This window comes from Hibiscus syriacus, unplaced genomic scaffold, assembly GCF_006381635.1.
Source record: "Hibiscus syriacus cultivar Baekdansim isolate YM2019G1 unplaced genomic scaffold, ASM638163v2 tig00007179_pilon, whole genome shotgun sequence".
NCBI classification, from domain to species: Eukaryota; Viridiplantae; Streptophyta; class Magnoliopsida; order Malvales; family Malvaceae; genus Hibiscus; species Hibiscus syriacus.
The window spans coordinates 432523-456983 of NW_024062128.1; the positions used below are offsets into that span (position 1 = coordinate 432523).

The window sequence follows — 24461 nt, forward strand, 5'->3', positions numbered from 1 at the left end:
TAAATACCATGCCAACCTAAATGTACTTTAATATTCTAACCAATGAAAAACAAATAAGGCTTTTAATCATTTGGAAAAAAAATAAATTAATGTTTTTTTGACTAAGTTAATTAAATAATAATCAATTATAGGATTCTCATTAGGGAAAAGACAAAGAAACTAGAAAATAGAGAATGTCTTGGGTTAGTTTAGCAGCTACAGACCTGTATTTGCTCTTTCCATGGCCAATGTGTTGGGTTAAAATGGAGCATGTACTTGTGAAGACAAGTGCTGCAACAACTCCCTTCTAGTACTTCACCATTCCGGCACCCTGAGCCTTTCCCAGAACCGACTCGATGTCGCCGTGAAACAAATTAAATTGTTTTGCCACGGAGAAACCGGTGTACATGCCATCAACTGCTGCACTTACAATCCCACCAGCATAACCTGCTCCTTCACCAACTGGGTAGAGTCCTCTTAGTGACAAGCTCTCGTAAGTGGCACCGTCGCGAGGGATCTGAATGGGAGAGCTAGTTCTGGTCTGAAAGAAAGAATGAAGAAGTAAACTAGGTTTAAGATTAGCAACCCGACGACGACTAATATCGGAGCTACATTGATCGTTTAAGGACCTATAGTTTTGAGTAAACTTGGGGAGTATTTTTCTGAGAGAAAAATGAGGGAAGAGTAAAGGTAGAAAACTGGTTACCTCAACTCCATGAAGAAGAGCCTCCTTTGAAATAAATCCAGGCAGCTGAAAATTCCATAGGTTGAAGAAAAAGAAAAGCCATTTCAGTTCAGTTTGGATATTAATGAAAAGAACAGAAATTATAAGGTGAATGTTAAAATACCTCTCTATCAAACATTGAAATGGAATAGCGTAAAGCATCTGTCATATAACTCGGGAACAATTCATGGAGACTGGCAGCCTTCACTCCTAGGCGATAGCTCGAAGGTGGCATAGATGTTCCTGATAAAACAAATCATGTCTTAGCTAGATTAAAAGTAAAAGCAAAACCAACAAGGAAAAACATTACCTGATATTTTATTTTCCATAAAATCAGTGACAGTCTGCACAGGCACTGTAAAATCCCCCCCTCCCATGATAGCTGCTCTTCTCTCGAATTCCCTCTGAAGAATGGAAATAATAAAGTGGATTTAAAGAATTTCAATACAAATCTCAATATTTGTATCAAATATTTGTTTTGGAAATTACAGACGCGACAAGAGGGTGAATGGTAACTCATCAAAGTTCATGTGAGTTATAATTACACAAGTCACTATGGTAAGTCCTACAGTGCTTTGGTTCCTTTCGAGTAACAAAGGTAAAATAGAAAGGCTAACCTGAAATTCAACCCCGGCCAGAGGTCCATGGAAATTCAATGCATCAAAATCTTTTGTCGAAACAGTTGCAACAAGGGCAGCATTTGCCCACCTAGATGAACGTCGAGAAAATGACATCCCATTGATGCAGATCTCTGATGGACTTGTACTAGTGAGAACAACCTGCAACTCCAAACATAAGTAATTTCACTGGCGGAACAGATACTACAGAGACGTTTCTAATATTTATGATGGCATCCTAAATCTTCTGCCTCTATGAGAAACATATCTAATCAGATTGTACAGATACTACAACTACAATTTAACTAATTTAACTGGACACTCCCATTAACGCATTCTCAAACTGCATCTTAACACATGTTTAACTAGTGGCGGGTAGGAAGAATTGTTCGATTTTGGATATATGAATACCAAAGTATATGTGCATATGTGTATGTGTGTGAAGCTAACAATATGACATCAATTATGTTCTTTTTAGATAGAGGTATTCATTATTCAAGGCAGAATAATTATACAGGCACATGGTTTTCAGGTGAGATAAGAAACAACAATGTCATTGCTTGTAGAGCATTAAAAATAATAAACTATAAATTGCAAATTAGATAAACAAAAATGAAGAACATACCTGCCCACCAGGGCACATGCAGAAAGAATAACAACTACGACTTGTAAATTCCGACTTGAGTGGTGAATTCTCATCCTTGTCATTTACATAATGTACAACCTTATAATCTGCCACAGGTACCTTCCCACGTCCTCTGCAAATTTCATTGGCCAATGCAGAATACTGTGCACATGAATTGTTAGGATTTTAGAAATATAACAAGAAGTTTACAAGCAAAAGTCTTCACATTGATACATAATTTTTTTTTTATAAGAATACATAATTTTGTTTAATGTTTAATTATACATGCATTCATTCTTTATAAACTTCATCAACAAACTGTGAAATGGTTTGCTGACAATGAAAAACTCTAAAATTCCATTCTATTCTTTCCCAATTCACAAAAAAACCGTATATTAAAGGAAAACTGCCACAACAAATCATTTCAAGATTACAAAAATCTAAGGCACAATGAAGGCATGACAATGTGATGCATGATTGAAGCAGTAATATTGAAAAAAAAGCTTTAAATTTGAACCTCAAAATTTGTACAATAGTACTAAGAACATTTTAAGCCTATGTTGAAGTTTCATATTTCTTTGAAAACAGAGCACACATTAAAAGCTGAAGCACATTATGCAGAAAGAGAATAGAGAAAAATAAAGGAATAAAAGAACCTAGCAGTTCCATACTTCCATTTCATTCACAGTACTGCCCTAGTTCAAGGGTACAATACTAATCTTCATCATTTTCTAAGTTCAGAAATGTTAAGACATGATTTAAATACCTAAACTTGGGATAGCATCTAACCGGAAGATAGATTATTTTACAACCAAGCTGGAATAACTATGGACCAAAAACATTTATGTTAAACTCCATGACTACATTTACAAGATGATTTGCAGCAAGTACAATATTGACAAGAATTTATTGTTGTTCAACAGTAAGATTCCGACACAAGCTTCTTGGCTTTGGAAATCGGTGGTGAAAAATCATTTTAAAGAAGATTCTTTTGGGTCCAAGTTTAGCAGCTTGTTTAATGTACATGTTGGAAATGGCAAGTTCATTCGGTTTTGGCAAGACATCCGGGCGTTAGAATCTTCTCTCAAAGCTGCATTCCCTAGACTTTTTTTCCTTTCCACAAATCAGAATGGCAAGTTAATAGAATTTGACGAATTTCGAAATGAAAGTTGGGTTTGGAATATACAGATGAGAAGAAATTTAAGCCATTGGGAATTGGATTGGTGGATAGAATTGTCGACAATCATTAATAAAACTAGTCTTTCGGAAGTTTTGAGGGATGGTTTGATTTGGAAAGGAAATGGGGAGGGTATTTATACTGTCAGCTCTTGTGTGAAGCAGTGTTCTTTTAGTTCGGAAGCAGATCCATTTTGGAAGAGTATCCTTTGGAGGGGGCTGGTGCCTCCTAGGGTGGAGACCTTGTTGTGGCAGGTTGTTCATCAAAAATTGGCTGTAAAGGCATAATTAACTAAGAGATGGGTTCAAGGAATAGTGGACGTTTCTTGTCCATTATGTAAGCAAGAGTTGGAATCTTCCTCACACATTTTCTTCACCTGTTCAGTTGCGTGGAATCGGTGCCTCAATCTGTGGAATTTTTTTTTCTGTTTTTCACGAAAATGCTAAAAAGTTTCTTTTAGCTTGGGAAGATTTGGTGACTCATTCCACAATTTGGTCCTTCATTCCGGGTGCTATTCTTTGGACAATTTGGAAATTTAGAAATGCTATTGTTTTTAATGGGGGATGTTAGACCAGAATGATTTATTTTTCACTGCAAGGTTCAGGCTTGCTTCTCGTTTCTTAGCAAAGACTAAAGATGTTTCCATTTCCAAAGACCTTCTCATTAGTGATCCTTCTCTAGGGGATGTCTGCTCGAAGTCTAAAAATCTGTTAGCTGAACAGATTCCTTGGTCCCCTCCTCCCAAAGGTTTACTAAAGCTGAATGTGGATGCAACAGTCAGTGGTGATTGGAAGATTAATGGCTTGTGCGGGATTTTGAGAGATGAAGCTGGTTCGGTGCTTGGTTCTTTCCAAGAAGCTGCTGGTCCGGGTCCTCCTACCTTAATGGAGCTCAAGGCAATCAAGCAGGGTTTAATCTTCCATGATTCCTTTCGATGGTGCTTTAAGAAACGTTTAATTATTCAAAGTTATAGCAAGTTGTATGTGAAGTGGGCAAAGAATCTGGATAAATGTCCAGAGGTGTTTGTTACTATTGTTAAGGATATTGTTGATAGGTTAAGAGTTTTGGAGGGTATTATTCGTTGGGTAGCTAGGACAGCAAATGTAGAGGTTGATGGTTTAGCTAAATCTGGTATTGGCTAAGTTAGGGAGTTTCAGCTTGGGTGGTTCTTTCTTTTTGTTTTTCGGGCTTTCAGTTGTAAGGGGGGTTGTTCTTGGATGAAGTCTACCCTTTGTAATACTTTTTTATCAATAATTTTTGAGGCACTCTTTTCCTCCTTCCGCTGATTAAGGAATTCCAGTAGGCGTTCCTTTAATCATGAAGCAGGTTTTTAACGAGGCCTCCTCTTCTTATCAAAAACAGTGCGGCAATAAGTCTCAGATACTGATAAACACTGCAGTACTGAAATAAACTTTTATCTGAGTGCTGGGGGAAGGCATGCAACTTCCGTCTCCAAATTATAACGCAATTGACAGAAGATGGTTAAAGCTATAGGAATTGATATTCAACAACCTGAACTTTTACTGAATAATTCACAGAGGACAACTGGAACAAAAATATGTAAATAACCTGTATGCTGTTGATTAGTTCCTGAGGATGCTCTACCCGCAAACCAACCTGTTCCATTATAGCAAGTTAGTGAGACAATCAATAATATTAAGCACTCAAACTCAGAATTTTCAAAATGGTATTGCTACATCCACTAAAGCAAATCCCAGAACTTATTCAAGGAGAATCCAGCTCTACGTACCACTGGGGAATAACAACATAGATTATGCAATTTCCACTACACATTGGTGCCAATTGCATATTCATCGTCAAAACTCGGTTGAAAATAAAAAGGAAAATGAAATTGAGTGTTGGAAAGAGAAATAAACAGCCAATAACTCTTCCAAAGCTGTTAAAGAATTATGATTTAGAAATGCATCATGTATCTCGATGTCTGCGTTTACATACGTAAGAATGTCTTTAAGCAACTGAGGGTTGGAAAGAGAGAAATAAACAGCCAATATCTCTTACAAAACCGTTAAAAGAACAGTGTTTTAGACATGCATGATGTAGCTCGATGTCTGTGTTTAATTATCGTTAGATGGTTTTTTAAGTTTCTACTTGAACACGCTGCAATTATATAGGACATCATTTGGAGAACTGAAAGAAGTAATAGAAAAAGTGCTATATATTATAACTTGGTATAAGTAAAAGATGATAAATGGTAGACTCAGAGATCGATCCATCCAAATGCCCTACTTTGAGACAACACAAGCTACCATTGGGATTCAAACTTCCCAGAACTTGATATATGTTGACCAATTAACAGCTTGATTACAACTGACAGCTTCATTATAGGCAGATGACAAATGAAAAGCTTGATTACAGGTAGATTCTTAGGCATTCAGATTACTAATTTACAAGGATAAAATACATTACAGCTTTCCTAAGTTAGGTAAATCCGTAAATACCCATGTAATCGATGATTTGAATTCACAAGGGAGCATCATTGTTAGTCAGTAAAATTCTCTGAAATCCACAATATAACATACTCATCTTTTTTGCCACTGCAAGTTCAGCATGGTTCAACTATAGAAATGATGCTCACATGAGTAGATTTGATGCTTTAGGATCATACTAGCTGAAACCGATGTTTGCTGATGCTAGGGAGCACTAGTTACAATAAGTGGAAATGCTGGGAAATGAATTTTCAGGCATTGATATGCTAACAAAGAAAAGTTGAAAAATCAACGAAGAACTCACAGCAAAATCTTTTGGAACCAAATCCACATTATGAGAAACAAGCATTTGATAAATATCTCGTGCAGAATGTCCAACAGCCAGAATAACTGCATCAAAACCCAACTTCTTGCAATCTGACTGCAATTTAGTTGTTGAATCAGAGACTTCCACACCCACAACATGCCCATCCTGTATGAGCAGATCATCTACCCTCATTCCAAACTTGATTTCCACCTATGACACATAAGAAAAAGAGCTAAACTAGAATCAAATATGAAATAAAGAAAACGGACTTCGTCGGATATACGCTATAATTTTGAAAGGGGAGAAGCTATTATGAAACTCACACCCAGTGATTGAAGATGTTGGCGGAAGTTACGGAGTAAAGGAACTAGCCTATCAGTTCCCAAGTGAGGCTTTCCATCGACCAATATACTTTTTGGAGCACCAAACTGAACCAAAGTGTTCATGATCTGCAACAAAAATATTTCAGTTAATCTATTCAGTGGTTAATGCCTCATAAAAAGAGAACCTATAATTACAATCTCAGTAATGCACATAGAAGATAAAGGTTAAATGACAATGGTTCCATTTTTCCCTTATTCACTTGTCCTTATGGTTGCTTGGTTAATATGCCTAAAACAAATTTACTTCGATCTTTGTAATAAAGACTCCAACTTAATAATGCCTGGCAAAGGAATTGACCCTTCTTTTAGCTGAACAACCAGTCCTTGATTATATCAAGCATATGCAGTTATTTTAAAAATAGCCACACATACTTTCAACAGATCTGTAACTCAACATAAATTGCAAAGTTCAAAACTTGATCATAATTGTGCCCAAGTGCAATTGATTACATGCAGGAAAGAATAAGACACTGTCAAATAGTATCTCCACCACAGCACTAGCAGATGGGTTTTGTTAAAAAAGAATATCAATTAGCAAATACACACAAGCATGCTCATGAAAACCAAATATCATCCCAGGAGTAGGAGAAATCAACTGTACTAGAACAATAGAAAAGAAAGGCATTTAATAAAATAATTTGGAAACAAAGCTTAAAACAAAAAATGGGGGAGGGGAAAGTTAAAATGAGAAGGAATAGGTCTGACCGTCAAAACACAGTCACTGTTTCTTCCAATTCTAGTTACCAGTTTTCCATCACTCCAGGTACCTGCACCACCCTGTCATACATAAGTCCTTAATATGACTTGAAGTGAAACATAAAGAAAAACATTAAATCTCAAAGCCAACAGAGAACAAAATCAAGTTTGTTTCCAATTCTAGGATGAACATTTCTTCCAATTTGAAACTATGTAATTAAAGCATATAAAAATCAAAACCAGGGGACAACTAGAGTAAATAAAAGAGTGACAGAGATTAAAAGCTTGAGCATCAAAAAATGGTTGTACTAGTTAACAACATATTATGAATATGATCCAGATCACACCGTGTCATTGTTACTTCAATCTGCAGCCTGGCTGAACAGGCACTAGATCTAACCCTCAATTATAAATAATGATCTCTCGGATCCGTGAGCCTAAATTAAGAGCCAGCCCTTATCAAAGTGGCAGAATTCAAAGAATGAGAGACAATAATATCAGCAATTATGGTGCAAAAAAACAATAACAGAAGTACCAAGTGAAACGAGATATAACCTCCCCAAAGCAAAAATTGCTTTCAGATTCTAAAATCTGGCGAACCACTAAAGCACCAATGTCACGGCCTCTCCTCTCAACAGCTTGACCTCTTTCAATCAAAGTAACATCTGCACCAAATTCTGCAAGAACCAGAGAAGCAAACAAGCCCGATGGTCCACTACCCACAACAGCAATCCTGGGTTTTCTAGCCGTGGAACACTTGTGCGATTCACCAGAGTCAATGTTATGCCCTTGTTCTCTCGGCAATGTACCATTGCTATCTTTAATATGACGGACTAGACTGGTCAAATCACGACTAATTTTTTCACTAGGCATATGTTCTATAAGCCCAACTTTTGGCTCCAGCCGGTTAATGAAGTCCCATGTACGAGGTTCTAGGTTCAGCAGCTTACAAACATCCATATCCACAGTATAAACAAACTTGGCCTCCTTCAGTATCTGAAAGACAAATAAAATGGGCATACAACTTAAACTCGCTTATTGTTAATGTTCCTTCTCTTCCAACAATCACTTAAAGCTAAATTGCAATAAAAAGAGGGAGGAAATACAACATTTGAAGAAATGAGCACATGTTCCATTCCAACATGCATTAGTCAGTCAGCTGAACCAATTAACACGATTAGTTTACCTTTCTTGCATCAAAAGACTTCCGAACCACTGAGAAAGCTTCTTCTGGCAACATGGAAGCAACCTGAAATAAACCAAAAGTCAAACATAAAAAAAGAGAGAAAAAAAAGACATAAAATTTATATGAAAATAAGCTTAAAGAGAAGAGAAATTACCGGAAACTTGATGACTTTAGCGATTTCTTGGAGCAAGCCAATATGGATTTGGAGAAAGTCTTTTCCAGGGTCGTTTTGGACAGGAACCGCAAGCTTTGAGAGCCTCCAGATTCCTTCGAACTTATTGGTGACGGAGGAAAGAGCTTCCTTTTTCCTCAATTTCAGTTTCTTCTTCTCTGACGGGTATCTCTGCTTGCCGGTTCTCTTGGCGCAGAGGATTCGGAGCGTTTGGAAACGAGGACGGAGGCGTCTTGGAGTGGAATAAGGTTGAAGGGAGTTGGAGTAAGGGTGGTGGAGAGGGAAGAAAAGCTTGGAAGGACATTGAAGCTGCAGAGACGACATGGAGAGAGCAACCATTCCAAGTGCCAACTTCAGCTTGGGGATAAGAAACCTTTATGAAACTATATATTTTGGCAAATTTTATTAGTAATGGTTATTAATAGGATGATAAAAAATTTGTATATAAATTTAATTAAATGTAGATTTATTTTTTAAAATATAATCTTAGATTATTATTTTGATTATTAATTTATTATAAAAAAAATAAAAAAAAATTAATGTTGCATTAAAATTTAACTTAAATTTAATCACATATTATTAATATATATAATAAAATTTAATTAATTTGAAAACTATTAAAATATGAATATTAAATATTTTATTTTTCAATATTATTAAACGCATATATATTTATAGTTTAATAATGTGCAATGTTATAGAGTATTCTTTAAAAAAGAACTTCGACTATCTAGGACACCCATTTTATCGAATATATTTTATTTCTCAGTATTGTTAAAAATATTTTTCAAGTTAATAAAAATATATTTATTCAATTGTGTGTCACACCCCAATTTGTGGACCGTCTTTCGGTTGGGCCCCCGGAATTGGGCTTCGACTTAGGTAAATGGATTGGAGTCGCCACCGATCATTTATTTAAAACAAATGGGTTGATCGGATACCCTATTTCTTACCTGATCTGCGTCTTACCAGAAATATGTCGGGCTCGGGAGTCGGTTACGGTCAAGGAAGGATTAGCACCCTTGAACCGTCCTTTCGGTACTACGTAATTTTCAGTTGTCTTAATTAAGAAACTTGTAATTTTAAATTAAAAGGTAAAAATAACGATCCAAAACTTACCTATGTTCGATTGAAAATGTACCCTTAAAGAGTTGAGAAACATGTTAGATATAAAAAAATAAAATAAAATAAAAAAATAAATTCAACCAAAATAAAAAGAAATAAAATAAAATAATAAATAAATAAATAAAGCATAGAAAAATGATAGTAAATAATAGTATAAATATAAAATAAAAAGGTAATATATATAAATAAATAAAATACACATAAAGAAAATGAAGCAATAAATATAATATATATAATGATAAAATGTAATATACGTAAATAGATGTTAGAATGAAACACTAAAATACATATATGTAGTTATATGTACATAATATATATATACGAATAAAAAAGAAGATGAAACAAATAATAATATATAAAAAATATATAGATATAATTGTTAGTGAAAATAATAACAAATAAAATATAGTATAATAAGTAAAAAATGCGAAATCAAGAAAAGGAATTAAAACATGAAGGGATTAAATTGGAACAAAAAAAATCAGGGGTCAAATTTCGAAGTAATTTGGGGAATATTAAATACTTAAAAAAAATAAATATGCCTTGGGAGTAGATCTAGGTTCGAAACTTCGAAACCCCACTCCTTTTTGGTCATCGGCGCAACCCACGTTTTAGGTTATTCGAACCAAATCTTAAGAAAAATAACGTGCACATGCAAAAAAAAGATAAAAAAAAAGATAAAAAAAGATGCTACCTTTTATTTCCTTTTCGAATCGTTTACAATAACTTTGCCTTTGTATTTTCCGTGCTTTCCTCTGTGTTTTGTGTGTAAATCCTCTGTCAATCGTGTGTTACAATAGTGAGCTACAATGGCTATTTATAGTGCTTGTGGATCCTATCTTTAGGAGTTTAAAACATAGCAAAATTCTATCCTATTTTAGGAGTTGAATCCTAGCAGAATTCTATCATATTTTGAGAGTTTGAATCCTAGTAGGACGAAAAAGGTATGTTGACAGCTGCCCCTCTTTGCCCATAGTCGTGTAACGGGGATAGGGCAAAGATTGAAAGACACACTTTTCGTTCGGTGGAGTTGAAAATTGACTCTGATGTTTCAATAACTCCCTGTCGAATTGAGTTACGGATGACTCCTCCGTCGTGAAGTCGAGTTCATCTGGAAGCTTCTGAGCATTATATCATTCATCGTGAAGTTGGAATCGAACTCAAAGCTTTTGGCGAGTGGCCTTTGAATCGTCTTCTGGATCAAGATACTTCGTCGTGAAGGTGAAACTTGACCTGAAGACTTCGGTGTTGATGCGTTACAGATGACTCATTCGTCGTGAAGTTGGGTCAATCTGTTTGTGAAATTGGAATCGTACAGGGCCCCTTCGTCGTGAAGTTGAGCCTGAGAATTGGATATCCTTCGCCATGAAGTTGAAATCCAAATATTGTTCCGAGTCCAATATCCTCCGATGTGAAGTTGAAATTGGTTCTGGAACTGGGAAATTGTTTGTTGACAGTCAGTCGCCCCTTTGCTGTGAAGTTGAGCTTGTGCTGTCTCGAGTCTAATATCCTTCGCTGTGAAGATGAAATTGACTCTGAACGAAATCTTGTTGACAATCAGCCGTCCCTTCGTTGTGAAGTTGAACTTGTGTTGTCTCGAGTCCAATATCCTTCGCTACGAAGTTGAAATTGGCTCTGAAATTTGAAAAATGTTTGTTGACAATCAGCCGTCCCTTCGTTGTGAAGTTGAACTTGTGTTGTCTCGAGTGGCACGATATCCTCCGTCGTGGAGTTGAAATCGCGGATGAAACTGAAAAGTTGTTTGTTGACAACCAGCCGTCCCTTCGTTGTGAAGTTGAACTTGTGTTGTCTCGGGTAGCACGATATCCTCCGTCGTGGAGTTGAAATCGGCTCTGGAATTGGGAAATTGTTTGTTGACAACCAGCCGTCCCTTCGCTGTGAAGTTGAACTTGTGTTGTCTCGAGTCCAATATCCTTCGCTGTGAAGTTGAGATTGGCTCCGAAATTGCTTGTTGACAGTCAGCCGCCCCTTCGCTGTGAAGTTGAGCTTGTGCTGTCTTGGGTCCAATATCCTTCGCTGTGAAGTTGAAATTGGCCCTGAAACTGGGAAATTGTTTATTGACAACCAGCCGTCCCTTCGCTGTGAAGTTGAACTTGTGTTGTCTCGAGTCCAATATCCTTCGCTGTGAAGTTGAGATTGGCTCCGAAATTGCTTGTCGACAGTCAGCCGCCCCTTCGCTGTGAAGTTGAGCTTGCGTTGTCTGAAGTCCAATATCCTTCATTGTGAAGTTGAAATCCACTCTCGAGCAAATTGTGTCGCTTTGAGTGCAATATCCTTCGCCGCGAAGTTGAAATTAACTCTAGCTAAAACCTGAAAAAGTTATGCATATATGTGATGCTATGGATGCAATGCTCTTAGGTGTGCCTAAAATGCATATGCAACATATGTTATCTCGGGGCTCTAGAGAGAAATCTCGATCTCCAGTTGCCTGTCTGGAATCTTGATTCTTGAATCTTCAAATTTTGATCCCTTATCTTGAATTCTTCAAATGTTCAAATCTGATGTGCACATTCTATTTTTGATTTGAGAAATGCTTCTCAAGTATGTGTCTGAGCTGAGTGTAACGGTTCAGATGATGCTTCAAGAGAAATTGTCTCAAAAGAGACAGAACTCGTTTCAAGGGAAACGATCTCAAAGATATTTTTTGTTTCAAGGGAAACGGTCTTAAGGGAGACAAAATTTTGTTTTAAGAAAAACCGTCTCAAGAGAGACAAAACTTAGTTCCAAAAGAAATTGTCTCACGGGGAGATGAAATTAGTTCCAAGGAAAACATATTCAAAGATGATGCTTCAAGAGAAAACTGTCTCAAGGGAGACAAAATTTTGTTTCAAGAGAAACTGTCTCAAGAGAGACAAAACTCATTTCAAGGGAAATGTTTTCAATGTTTATGTTTCAAGAGAAACTGTCTCAAGGGAGAAAAAAATTTGTTTAAAGGGAAACTGTCTCAAGAGAGACAAAGTTTGTTTCAAGGGAAACTGTCTCAAGAGAGACAATGGCGAGCACGATTCCCTTCGTCGTGAAGTTGAAATCGTGGGTGGCCCCTTCGTCGTGAAGTTGAGCCAGGAATTGGATATCCTTCGTCGTGAAGTTGAAATCCAACTTGAAAATGCGAACTGGATCGGTTCTGAATTATCTCTCGAACTCGTCTGAAGTTGATTCTAAGATCTGTCGATCTTTCAATATGTCAAATTGGTTGAAGTGTAGCTTCTTGCTGCTGAGTTAAGCAACCAACATCAATCTTTAAAGGTGCTTTTGAATCGAGTATCCTTCGTTTTGAAGTCGAAACTTGACTCTAAAAGCTGCAAAAATTATGTATGTGGGAAAAAATGATGCTCTAAAATGTTTGCATAAGATGCATATAACTTGAATTGGTTATATTTTATCTCTTGAAAAGGCATGATAATTCGTATTAGGATGTTGAATCCCCAAAGATGCCCAAAAAATGCCCCAATATTTCATGTTGAATCTTCAAAGATGCCCCAAATGTTCCTCATTTCTTGCTTCAGCATTGATTCTGAGCATGAGTTTTGTGTCTAAGAGTCACATGTCATTTACCAAGATTCACTCTAGAGAGACTGTCTTGTTTGAAAAAAAAATGTTTTTCTTTCTCTTTTAATATCAATTAAAAGAGTTTCAAAAAATGTTTAATCCCAAGTTTTAAAAATATTGCCCCTTTCACGGTTTTACAATTGAGACGAATCATAAAACTAGAGTTCATTGGATATCAAAGAATTAATTACAATGTTAATCCTTCAATAAATTATAGCTATTTGACAAGTGTCAAGATCAAAGCTATCTTTGAGAGATGGTCAAGTAAGGAAAGGATAAAAAGTCTCAGGTCATTGTGTTTGGTCAAAGGTTTGGTATTTGATGCTCAAAGGATTGATGGGGTAGCTTGCATGCTTCTCTACTGGAAGTGTTCTCTGACTCCCAACCTTCGTTGTCACACTCGGATTGTGTGATGCCTTATCAAGGAATTTGTGTGATCGCCTCAGTTGCACAATTTTTATATTCGAGCCGCCTTTTCAGGTTTTCAACTCGAATCCTCCTTTGGTTTCAAGACGTTATTCAGGATTTACGTCTTGAACCCCCATTTGTTATTTTTCTCTACCATACATTAATTACATTGTTTTTTTGCAAACAAAGATTAATCCTGATGGGCGGGATGAAATCTGAAGATAGTCTCTTCTGTTTAGAAATCCATGTATGATTAGAAGGCACTTTTAAGGCACGTAATGTAGGCCAAGGTTCGTGGTTATGAAAGAAAAGGATAAATAGGCCCAAACAAGTGTTTCAGGGTATTGAACCAAGGATCAATTCATTCTGATGCCATCAATCTTGTCTTGCTCAAAATGTCTCTTTCTCTTGATGCTCTATGATCTTTGAGTGAAGGGATTCAGTGATTCGAGAATGATTATGCTTGATCAATCTCATTGAAGCTTGATGCACCATTTGTCTTTAGGGAATTTTGCATGTGCTTTTTGTCCCATTTTTTTTTATTTTTGTTCTTTCTTTTTTGTTCTTATTTTTTCCTTTTTGTTTCTTTTCTTTTTTTTTTTTTTTTTGTTCTGATTGAATCATCGCACTTGGCATTTGGTTCACCTTTCGGTATCTCATCTGAATCAATGTCTTCACTCATGTGAGCAGATTTTCTCCACCTTGCCCCCCAGTGTGGAGGGTGATCCTTGGTTAGGGTTGAATCAGAAGAAAAAAAATACTATAGGCTCAAAAGGGGACGCAAGGGATATATATTTTCTCCTGTTGTGAAGGGATAAAGAAAGAAAGCCGTTCATCATTTCATACATGGAAGTCCTCACAGAAGAGGTATCCCCAGGGGGATAGATTTTCAGGATTAATTTCATTCACATGAAAACAATGTAGTTAATGCGTGATAGAATTATTTCGAATGAATTGTTTTTTTTGCTCCTTGCTCCCAACATATCTCAATGTTCAGGCTCCCGGCGAAATGCCCCAAATTGTGTCTTAGAAGAATGCTCATGTTCAAATGAACAACTCAATGCCTTGGGTATTAAAATGTCAATTGTGAGTCTAAAAAGACAATGGTGTGACTTTATTTGACTCAAAGAAAGGTATGGGTGTATCAAAAAGATAAAGACAATGTTCAAGAATTTCAAAGGGAAGGTATGTCAAAATTTGGTTTTTTTGGTAATGATCAAGGTATTTCATTTTGGGGTTTGAGACATGATAAGAAAGGTCTAATCTTGTCATATGTCAAAAATCTATAATTCTTGAAGAGTTAAAAGAATCCTTAATTCATTTAATATTCGAAGAACTAAAGATTAAAATTTGTTCAATTGCTCCACCTTAGAAAGTAGCATAAATTCAATCGTTTAAAAGATTAAGCAAACATGAAATATCAGTGACGTGTTCAAACAAAACAATCCTCTAAGTGCAAATGGTATATGCCATGCCCCCTTCTTCAGCTGTCAATGCCCCTGAATCCATCAGGTTTTGGATCTTGCGCTTCAGCGCCTTATAGTTCTCAGAGGAATGTTTGGAGCATCCTATGTGGCAACTACAAATAGCTTCAACATTGTAGCCCTTAGGATATGTGGACTTTTTTCTCAGATCATCTTGGCAGGTTTAGTCGTACAACCAGCTGATTGGGCTCATTCGTTGTGATAGTTTTTTTATGATGTTACAATCTTGCTTCCATGTGGTGTCATGTGGTTAAAACCACTTCATCGAATTCTCCATGAAGATATTTCATGTTTATGAAAATACTTAAAAAATGAAATGTATATGCAAAATGCAAAAATGCATGAAATGTTCGAGGCATTGATCCAAAAACATGTATGTTATTGTAAATAACCTTTATTGGGACAAAAGTGTTTTATCTTTTAAGAGACAATAAACATATTTAAAGGTACATCCGGACTAAATCCTCTAGGCCCGGAACCGGTTGACTAGTCATTTGCCTTCGTCTTTCACCGGTTGAATAACCTGTCGAACCGCTCCGACCTCTCTGGATGAACCGTGAAAATGTTGAGTTTTTTTTTGTATTGGTTCCCAAAAAGTGTCGAATGACTTCATCTCTGGCTTTCATCCTTTGCTGAATCGGAAATTCCATTGAAATCCTCCATCAAAGGGATTATTCGAAGTTCATTTGCTTGTTTCTTGAATTTGTCGACAGTGACTTGCCATCTTGTTCTTGTTGTCTTTGAATGGACTCTCGAGGTCAGTAACCTTTTTCTCGTCTTGCCCCTGCCACCTTTGTCAACCCATTTTTGAAAAGTTAACTTTTGATGTACTTGATTGTGGGCACCATGAATGTGACACATAATTGTCTTGCAAATTGTCCTCATTTTCTTTCTGAGCCCTTTTCGGACCATAGCCGGACCCCTGCATTCTTATCTCTTGTATTACAACCCCTTTGTCCATTAATGCAGATTATTCATGTTTTAACAAACAAGTTTTTGGTGGATCAACACCTCTTTTAAATGATGCAAATAATGAAAACAAAATAAAAGAGAACAAAAGTAAAATAGAGTTAGTGAGATAAATCAAAACAATAATAAAAACGAAAAATCCTACCCCACATGATATCTACCCCGCATGCTTTAATTCCTACCCGGACATGATCTCTATCCCGCATGCTAATTTCACACAAATCCTAACCGCATATTTGTTTAGTTTGCATGCTTTGAACAGAAAGTAAAGCAGGAAATAATTCCGGCATCCTAGGGTTTGAAATGAGGTTTTGGGGTGGGCTCTAATTCTCCATCATCTCCCGGTTTAGGTTCTAAAAAAAACGGTACCCGAGTTCTCCTTGTTGGTGCCCCCTTGGGCTTACCAGACCCTTAGTCCTAAACCCATCACAGGCTTGTATGGACTAAGTTAAACTCGAGAGGAAACATTCCCTTATGCCCACACGGAGAATAAATTCACACGAAGGCATAAGGTATATGTATCCCTAAGGCTACTTGCTAGGCCCACACGGTGAATAAATTCACACGAAGGCGTCGCTTTCACCCCCACTTAAAAGGGTTCGGAGCTCGGGTATAGAGCCTTTGGATGAAAAAGTTTGGAAAGCTGAAATCATTAGAAAACGGTCAGTCCAACTATTTACTCGAAAAAATATAACCAAAAGTAAGTAATAAGGATCGAAATGTTGCCTTAAAATTCAAACTTACCCTTTTCGTTAAAAAGACAACTGGAAATTACCTTAGCCTGACTCGCTTACCTGCTTCCCCAGCGGAGTCGCCAAGCTGTCGCAACCGTCTTTCGGTTGGGCCCCGGAATTGGGCTTCGACTTAGGTAAATGGATTGGAGTCGCCACCGATCATTTATTTAAAACAAATGGGTTGATCGGATACCCTATTTCTTACCTGATCTGCGTCTTACCAGAAATATGTCGGGCTCGGGAGTCGGTTACGGTCAAGGAAGGATTAGCACCCTTGAACCGTCCTTTCGGTACTACGTAATTTTCAGTTGTCTTAATTAAGAAACTTGTAATTTTAAATTAAAAGGTAAAAATAACGATCCAAAACTTACCTATGTTCGATTGAAAATGTACCCTTAAAGAGTTGAGAAACATGTTAGATATAAAAAAAAAATAAAATAAAAAAATAAATTCAACCAAAATAAAAAGAAATAAAATAAAATAAAATAAAATAATAAATAAATAAATAAAGCATAGAAAAATGATAGTAAATAATAGTATAAATATAAAATAAAAAGGTAATATATATAAATAAATAAAATACACATAAAGAAAATGAAGCAATAAATATAATATATATAATAATGATAAAAGGTAATATACGTAAATAGATGTTAGAATGAAACACTAAAATACATATATGTAGTTATATGTACATAATATATATATACGAATAAAAAAGAAGATGAAACAAATAATAATATATAAAAAATATATAGATATAATTGTTAGTGAAAATAATAACAAATAAAATATAGTATAATAAGTAAAAAATGCGAAATCAAGAAAAGGAATTAAAACATGAAGGGATTAAATTGGAACAAAAAAAATCAGGGGTCAAATTTCGAAGTAATTGGGGGAATATTAAATACTTAAAAAAATAAATATGCCTTGGGAGTAGATCTAGGTTCGAAACTTCGAAACCCCACTCCTTTTTGGTCATCGGCGCAACCCACGTTTTAGGTTATTCGAACCAAATCTTAAGAAAAATAACGTGCACATGCAAAAAAAAGATAAAAAAAAGATAAAAAAGATGCTACCTTTTATTTCCTTTTCGAATCGTTTACAATAACTTTGCCTTTGTATTTTCCGTGCTTTCCTCTGTGTTTTGTGTGTAAATCCTCTGTCAATCGTGTGTTACAATAGTGAGCTACAATGGCTATTTATAGTGCTTGTGGATCCTATCTTTAGGAGTTTAAAACATAGCAAAATTCTATCCTATTTTAGGAGTTGAATCCTAGCAGAATTCTATCATATTTTTGAGAGTTTGAATCCTAGTAGGACGAAAAAGGTATGTTGACAGTGGGGTTAGTTTTTTAGTTGAATATGGGATTTAAGGGATTCTATAATTCACGTGAATTTTCTATCTTTTGTCTGATGTGAACTCTATTATTGTATTTGTTTACTATTTTTCATTTTGAATTTTATTTCACCATTGTTTGGCCTACAATTCAAAAGCAATTATTATGGCCACATGTTAATGCCATTATTATATGTAGGCACCAAGCCAACCATTTCTCAGGAGATTGAGAGAGTGTAATAATCTATTATAAATAAAATCACTCTCTGAGCCTACAAACTCAGAGTGAAAATTTGTAATAAATAATCTCTTTCATATTCGTCAGGACCATGGAGGAGAAAAAGGTTGAAGAAGATGGAAAGAAAGGAGATGAATCTAAAGGAGAATCTGCTCAACAACCTCAAGAGGTTATCTTGAAAGTTTACATGCACTGTGAAGCTTGTGCTCAAGAGATCAAGAAACGTATCCAAAGAATGAAAGGAAGATATTGACGTCAAATTCTTGGTTCAGCTTGATAAATTGGTTCACTTGCTCGAAACTCTAATATTCGTTTATCTAAGATTTCAACTTTTTGAACCTGGAAGACATGTATGGTTGATGAAAGCATTATATGGTCTTTTAATGCTAATTCCACAACAAAGTGCCGCATTGAAGATATTGCGAACTCGTTTAAAAATTATGCCATCATACTCCTTCAATGGTGATTAACTCAAACAAGCATCATCAGGTAACCCGTACTCCCAAATTTTACATGGTGGATCCCAAATAACTTTGGATGGTGACATTACCCATGATAATGAAAATTTACCAAATGAAATTGATTTTTTTAAGGGATTCAAGGCTGTAAGGATCGTGAAGAGTGTGATGCTAAATGAGGGGAAAACAAGGTTTTCAACTAAGGACGGAAGCCCCATCTTTCATTTTCTCAACACCTCCACCTTCAGCGAAGACACCATCATCGATTCTGCCTACGTCGTAAAGATCGACTTCGATGCCCCCTCGATGAAGATGAGCCTCTTAAGTTGTGGTGTCTCAACTAGCGTTGGGGCAGCTTGGAATGTTGCGGACGTGCAGCCGGGATCAAGCGTCGTAATCTTCGGCTTGGGTGCCGTAGGACTCGCTCGGATTGTACCTTGGAATCACAACGACATGCTCTGTTTCATCTTTGTTTTCATTTCGTTAAAGAACCAGTTGTAGAAAAATAATAAGGAAAGGAAAGAACTGGGAAAGAAAAGATTAAAAAAATGAATTAATATTTCAATAGTGAAGCCACGTGGGAGGTAGCTAGAAAAAAAAAAGGGAAAAATCGCAGAAATTAGTGAGAACTTAACCTTGTTCATAAGTGTTTACATAATTTTATCTTTAGTTAAATAGTTTAAATTAATTTGATTTAGTCCCTAATTTTAGTAATTAAATAGTGTAGTGGCTTCACAAGATTTTTAGTTTTAACAATTGGGTCCCAGATTATTAATTAGATCCTAATAAGTTATTTTTATGGCGAGGAAAATTATTTGAAGTCGTATTTGTACGATAGAATCCGTGTTCGTTAGAAAAATATTTGAAGCTAGAAATCAAGTTGGTGAGCTAGAATTCAAGAGTAATATTTTGAGTTTAGTTGATATTCTGAGTCCGATTCCGAAGTTCGTTTCAACAAATTCGAACCTGGTAAGTTGTTTTTCACTGATTAATCACCTGATTCGATCCATTTTTCGCAATTAAGCTCCGTTTTTGATGAAATTTATGTTATGTATTTGAGGAATTATTGGAAGTTGAATTCAAGATTGAGGGCGTTCGAATGGAATTTATATGGTCATCAGTATGACATGAAAATCGAGGTAATACATTACTACCTCTTTATGCTTTATGGAACATGTTGATAATGGATAAATGCATGGATATATATGATTGGTCTATTATGCATGTTAGATTATGGATGGATTCGAACCGAATACGGTTTAAGTGATAAATTTATGAGAATATTTCGATTAAGTAAAATTATGAAAATATCATTATGTTGTAAAAAAGACAAGAAATGACTCTGAAAGTTTGATAAGAAATAAATTTTCAAGTTCAGGGATTATCTAGGAAAATAATTAACCCTAGGATCTCCAAAATTATATTATCCTTGTTAAGAGTTTAACATCGGAATTATTTGGTTATGAAATTATGAAAATGCCCTTGAGAGGTAATAATTGTCTGAATTAACCTTGAATGAGAAAGCACTTTGAGGATTTATACTTAACTCGATAAATTACAGATTTAATTGTTAAGATCTGTCTTTGTACAAAAAAAATTTCTGATTACATGTTTGTAACTTCTGAGAAGGCAATTAACCTGAAAATCTCTGAGTTAAGAATAAATTATCGAGGGTGCTCTCTTGTCAGAATTTTTTTAAAAAGGTCTGGAAAAGATGATACGTTTGATTAAATAATAAGATCGGACGGCAGGAAATGATTGAAAAACATTGGATCGATAAAATGATCAAAATACCCCTGTAATGGAAATGAACCAAGAATATCACCAAGCCCAGGAATAAATTGATATCCTCAAGCTTTTAAATGAATGAAAAAACATAGAGCATCAAAATGACCAAAATGCCCTTATGGTCTAAACTAAATAAATGTCTTGGATTCATTAAGGAATTCAAATAAATATGAATGTGACATTGCCCTAAGTTAGGGAAAACATCTTATGCGGGTCGATCAACGATAATACTATGTCAGTATTTGAATGGCATAGATATCACTTGAATGTGTGTTCGTCTTCTCAAGTTTGGATCGATGATAATTCTGGAAGTACTTAGCTCAACTCAACTCTAAATCACATTCAGTAATATGAATTTGATATTTGTTAGACAAATCAACCACAAAGACCATATTGAATTGAACGGAAGTACAATATCTATCCAAAATTCAGAAACGTCTGGATTACTTTGGAAAACCCCGAAGTAACTGGAATGGACTTGAATGCTAAATGAACTAAATAACCTCAAGGACTGAGGATTAAGTAAGTGATTGGGATAAGTCTGGAAATTCGGATGAACTTACATAACGTATCATCCCTATAGGGTATGAACCATAAATTCAATACGTCGACATTTTTTGATATAGTTGAAACATGGAAATGAATTAAAAACTGTTAGAATATTTGTTCGTCTCCTTAAGATATATTCAGTCATGATTCTGAAGATGGTCTATGGACAATGATTTTTAGTATTATAGAGTGAATACCAGGAAGGGCAATGAATTTACCAGTCAACATGAATTAGTTCTAAGAGTTGTTCACCTCAAGTTGTTCGATAATACGATCGATTGACATGGATGGTAAATGCCCTGAATATTCGTTTCTTCTTTATCAACTCAAATCACTCCGGTTATTCCTGATGTACATGAAATCATAGTGGAATTCTAAAGTATCAATCTTAAATGTCTAACTAGATCGATTAGTAATCGATTCTCTTCAATAGAACCTCGTTCTTAGAATCTGATCAAATTGTACAAGTTTCATGTTATACATCCGGATAACTACAAACCACCTTTGAAAAAATAATTTGATTCTCTAGTGTGTTCTATATGTACTACATGACGGTTTTATATATTTTAAAATAAGTTTTAACGAAATTATTGATTTACTGGTTTATGAATCATGGCAACATGGTATGTGATCTCCAATTATGGTTTTCACTGAAAAATATGATTTTTTCCTAATTTATGAAATCATGGAAACTATTGGTTTATGAATTATGGTACCTGAAATATGTTATCAGGTTTCTTATTTCACTGGATTAAAATGATGGTTATTGTTTTATGGACCATGAATAATATTGGTTACTAATGGAATTGTTTATTGAGATATTATATGGGTAGACTGAAAGTACAACTATGATCAAGCTGAAAATTTATTACGGACCTAAGGTGATCCTTGGGTAGGCTCTCAGGCCCCAATACACTCCGTTGGGTTAATAATTAGATTATTTATGATGTACAGGTGGAAATCAATTATACGATTTATTTCATGTTTACAATTTATGGCTAAAACTGATTTCTATCGGAGTTTTATATGGATAGAATTTTGGAGTATGGTGGCACAGCCCTGATCCAACTGGTAAGACCTAAGGATACCCTTGGGCCCCATGGCATATCCTTAGGTTGGCTCCCTTTGCTGTATGCTTAGGGTAAGCCCTACAGACGCAGTTATGGGGAACTGCATAATGGAGTTTGGTTGAAGGGTTCCGCAATGGTTTTAAAAGAAATATATCTTTTCACTGGTTTTGATTGGAACACACTAGACATCCTATTCTATCTCCTGAAAACGTCATACCATGAATGCTTCTTATGAACTGAGATCTTTATAGTTTCTACTCGTTGAACTACTAATGAAATCCCAGATTATTCCGCAAACTGGTATACGTCTGATTCAATAAGGAAATTATATGGTTTCCCATTTATCTACATGCCCTGTAACATCATCTGGTAGTTCTGTATTACTGAGCTTTCCGAAGCTCACTCTATTACTCACCATTCCATGTTAAAAGAATTGTATCAGTGTTGCTATTGACATCAATAAGAGAGTTCTTCCAGCGTTGCTTGCAGAGGATGATACATGTGAATAAGGGGCATGTAATTGTATTTTGTTTTATATAAGAGTCTGAAAATCTGTTTTATTTCGAATACTGATAAAATTTATTTTGTATTCATAAATGATTTTATGAGTTTACATGTTTTAAGAAAAGTTTTAAATTTTCTGCTATTTTTACGGTGGGTCGCTCCTGTGGCCCTAATGTAACACTCTAGATTGAATCGGGTTATCTGCATCGGTATGAGGGGTTACATTGTGTCTTTCTAAAACTGGAGCGTATAAAAATGCATTCAACTGTGCCTTCTTAAGATTTTGATAACAAAACATTATTTCGTTAAATAATAAAAATAAATGTTATTTTAATATTTAATTTTTAAAAACAGTTTATTTTAGTAAATTAACCTCTAATATAAGGTTATAAATGAATATAGCATTTGACAGGTTGTTCGTAAATTGTTCGTATAATTTTCTTTTATATTCATTTACTAAGTTAAATAAATAAATACTAATAAATTTTTTAAATTCATTTAATAAACGAATGAACATAAACAAATGTGTGATTTGTTCGTTTATGTTCACGAACAAGTTTGTTCATCGAATCTTTTATAAGTTCGTTTATTAACTTATTTATAAGTTCATTTATTGACTCGTTTATTTGGATCTCATTCTCTTTTTACTTTTTTATATTTTAAATGTTGATGAAAATATGAGCTAAATAAATATAAGATGAACTTTGGAATTTAAATTATGAACCTTATAATTTAAGGAATAATGATATAATTTATCATTTTCTTTAGTTTGCAAATAAAAAAAAAATGAATGTTGGTTGCCGAACAAATATATTCACAAATGTCAAACGAACGAATATAAACACTTTTAAAAATAAATAAATAAATATGATATCGAATTTTAAATAAATACAAATAAAACATAAACATTTTATGAAAAATAAACAAATAAACATAAATATGATTTTACTTGTGGATAATTTAATTCATTTACACCCCCAAAGCCGAAGGAAGTAAAATGAAAGTGAAAACTATTCATTACATTTTTTTTAATCATCATATTAACAACTTTTCATATAAATTAGGGTAAACTATGTGTTTAATACTTAAATTATTAATTTTGATTTGTTTTAGTACTTAAATTTTTATTTTTTTCAAAATCATACATAATGTTTAGTTTTGTTCCATTTTAGTAATATGCTATTAAAAATTTAACGGATGGGATGATGTGTCATAGATACGGTGGACGAATGATTAATCTGAACGGTGGACCACGAGAGAATGATGAGTCGACCAACATAGTCATACCCATCGAATAATGGACCATAGAGATCGGAGGATGAAGAAATCCAAGAGTACATCGTTGATTTGTGGAGATTAGGTCTGTAAATGAACCGAACGCACACGAACGAAGTTATGTTCATGTTCGTTCATTTAATAAATAAACGAACATAAACGAACAAATTTTTTTTTGTTCATGTTCGTTCATTAAGGAATATAACTTGTTCATGTTTGTTCATTTAATAAATAAACGAACATAAACGAACACGAACATAAACGAACATAAACGAACATAAACGTTGGAGACCCTACCTTCCATTGTTCTTTCATGAAAAATAGTCGACAATGCAAATCAACCAAATCTACAATGATAAATAGCGTAAGAGCTTATTAACAGTGATGAAATGTTTGAAGATATCGAATATTTCGATTGATCTTTTAAATATATTAAATGATTCACACGACTTTAATTTAACACTATAACATTTATCTTAGTGGTCCATGATTATATATGAACAATCATTTTCCACTACGTTATTATAATAAATTCGTCGGCTAAAAGTTTTGTGACATCAATGTCAGACTTTAGTGAGATTTGTTAATAATGGTTCTTTCCATTGGCAGAGTAGAAAATTTAACAGCATGAAGATTT

The 24461-nt window shown here is 34.9% G+C and overlaps 2 protein-coding genes across 2 annotated transcripts; one reads left to right on the plus strand and one right to left on the minus strand.

The window, feature by feature from the left end:
- Positions 1-260: 260 nt before the first annotated feature.
- Positions 261-8684, minus strand: LOC120201364 (uncharacterized protein Cbei_0202-like). Its single transcript, XM_039201992.1, has 13 exons — positions 8296-8684; positions 8142-8204; positions 7511-7951; positions 6965-7036; positions 6200-6325; positions 5874-6086; positions 4692-4739; positions 1946-2107; positions 1321-1482; positions 1014-1107; positions 828-946; positions 686-730; positions 261-520 (listed from the first exon to the last, which is right to left on the minus strand). Exons 1-13 carry the CDS (start codon positions 8650-8652, stop codon positions 287-289), a joined length of 2136 nt encoding a protein of 711 aa, XP_039057923.1. The 5' UTR covers positions 8653-8684; the 3' UTR covers positions 261-286.
- Positions 8685-18271: 9587 nt separating this feature from the next.
- LOC120201303 (alcohol dehydrogenase 1-like) lies at positions 18272-19139 on the plus strand. Its single transcript, XM_039201937.1, has 2 exons — positions 18272-18404; positions 18670-19139. Exons 1-2 carry the CDS (start codon positions 18272-18274, stop codon positions 19137-19139), a joined length of 603 nt encoding a protein of 200 aa, XP_039057868.1.
- Positions 19140-24461: the final 5322 nt, after the last annotated feature.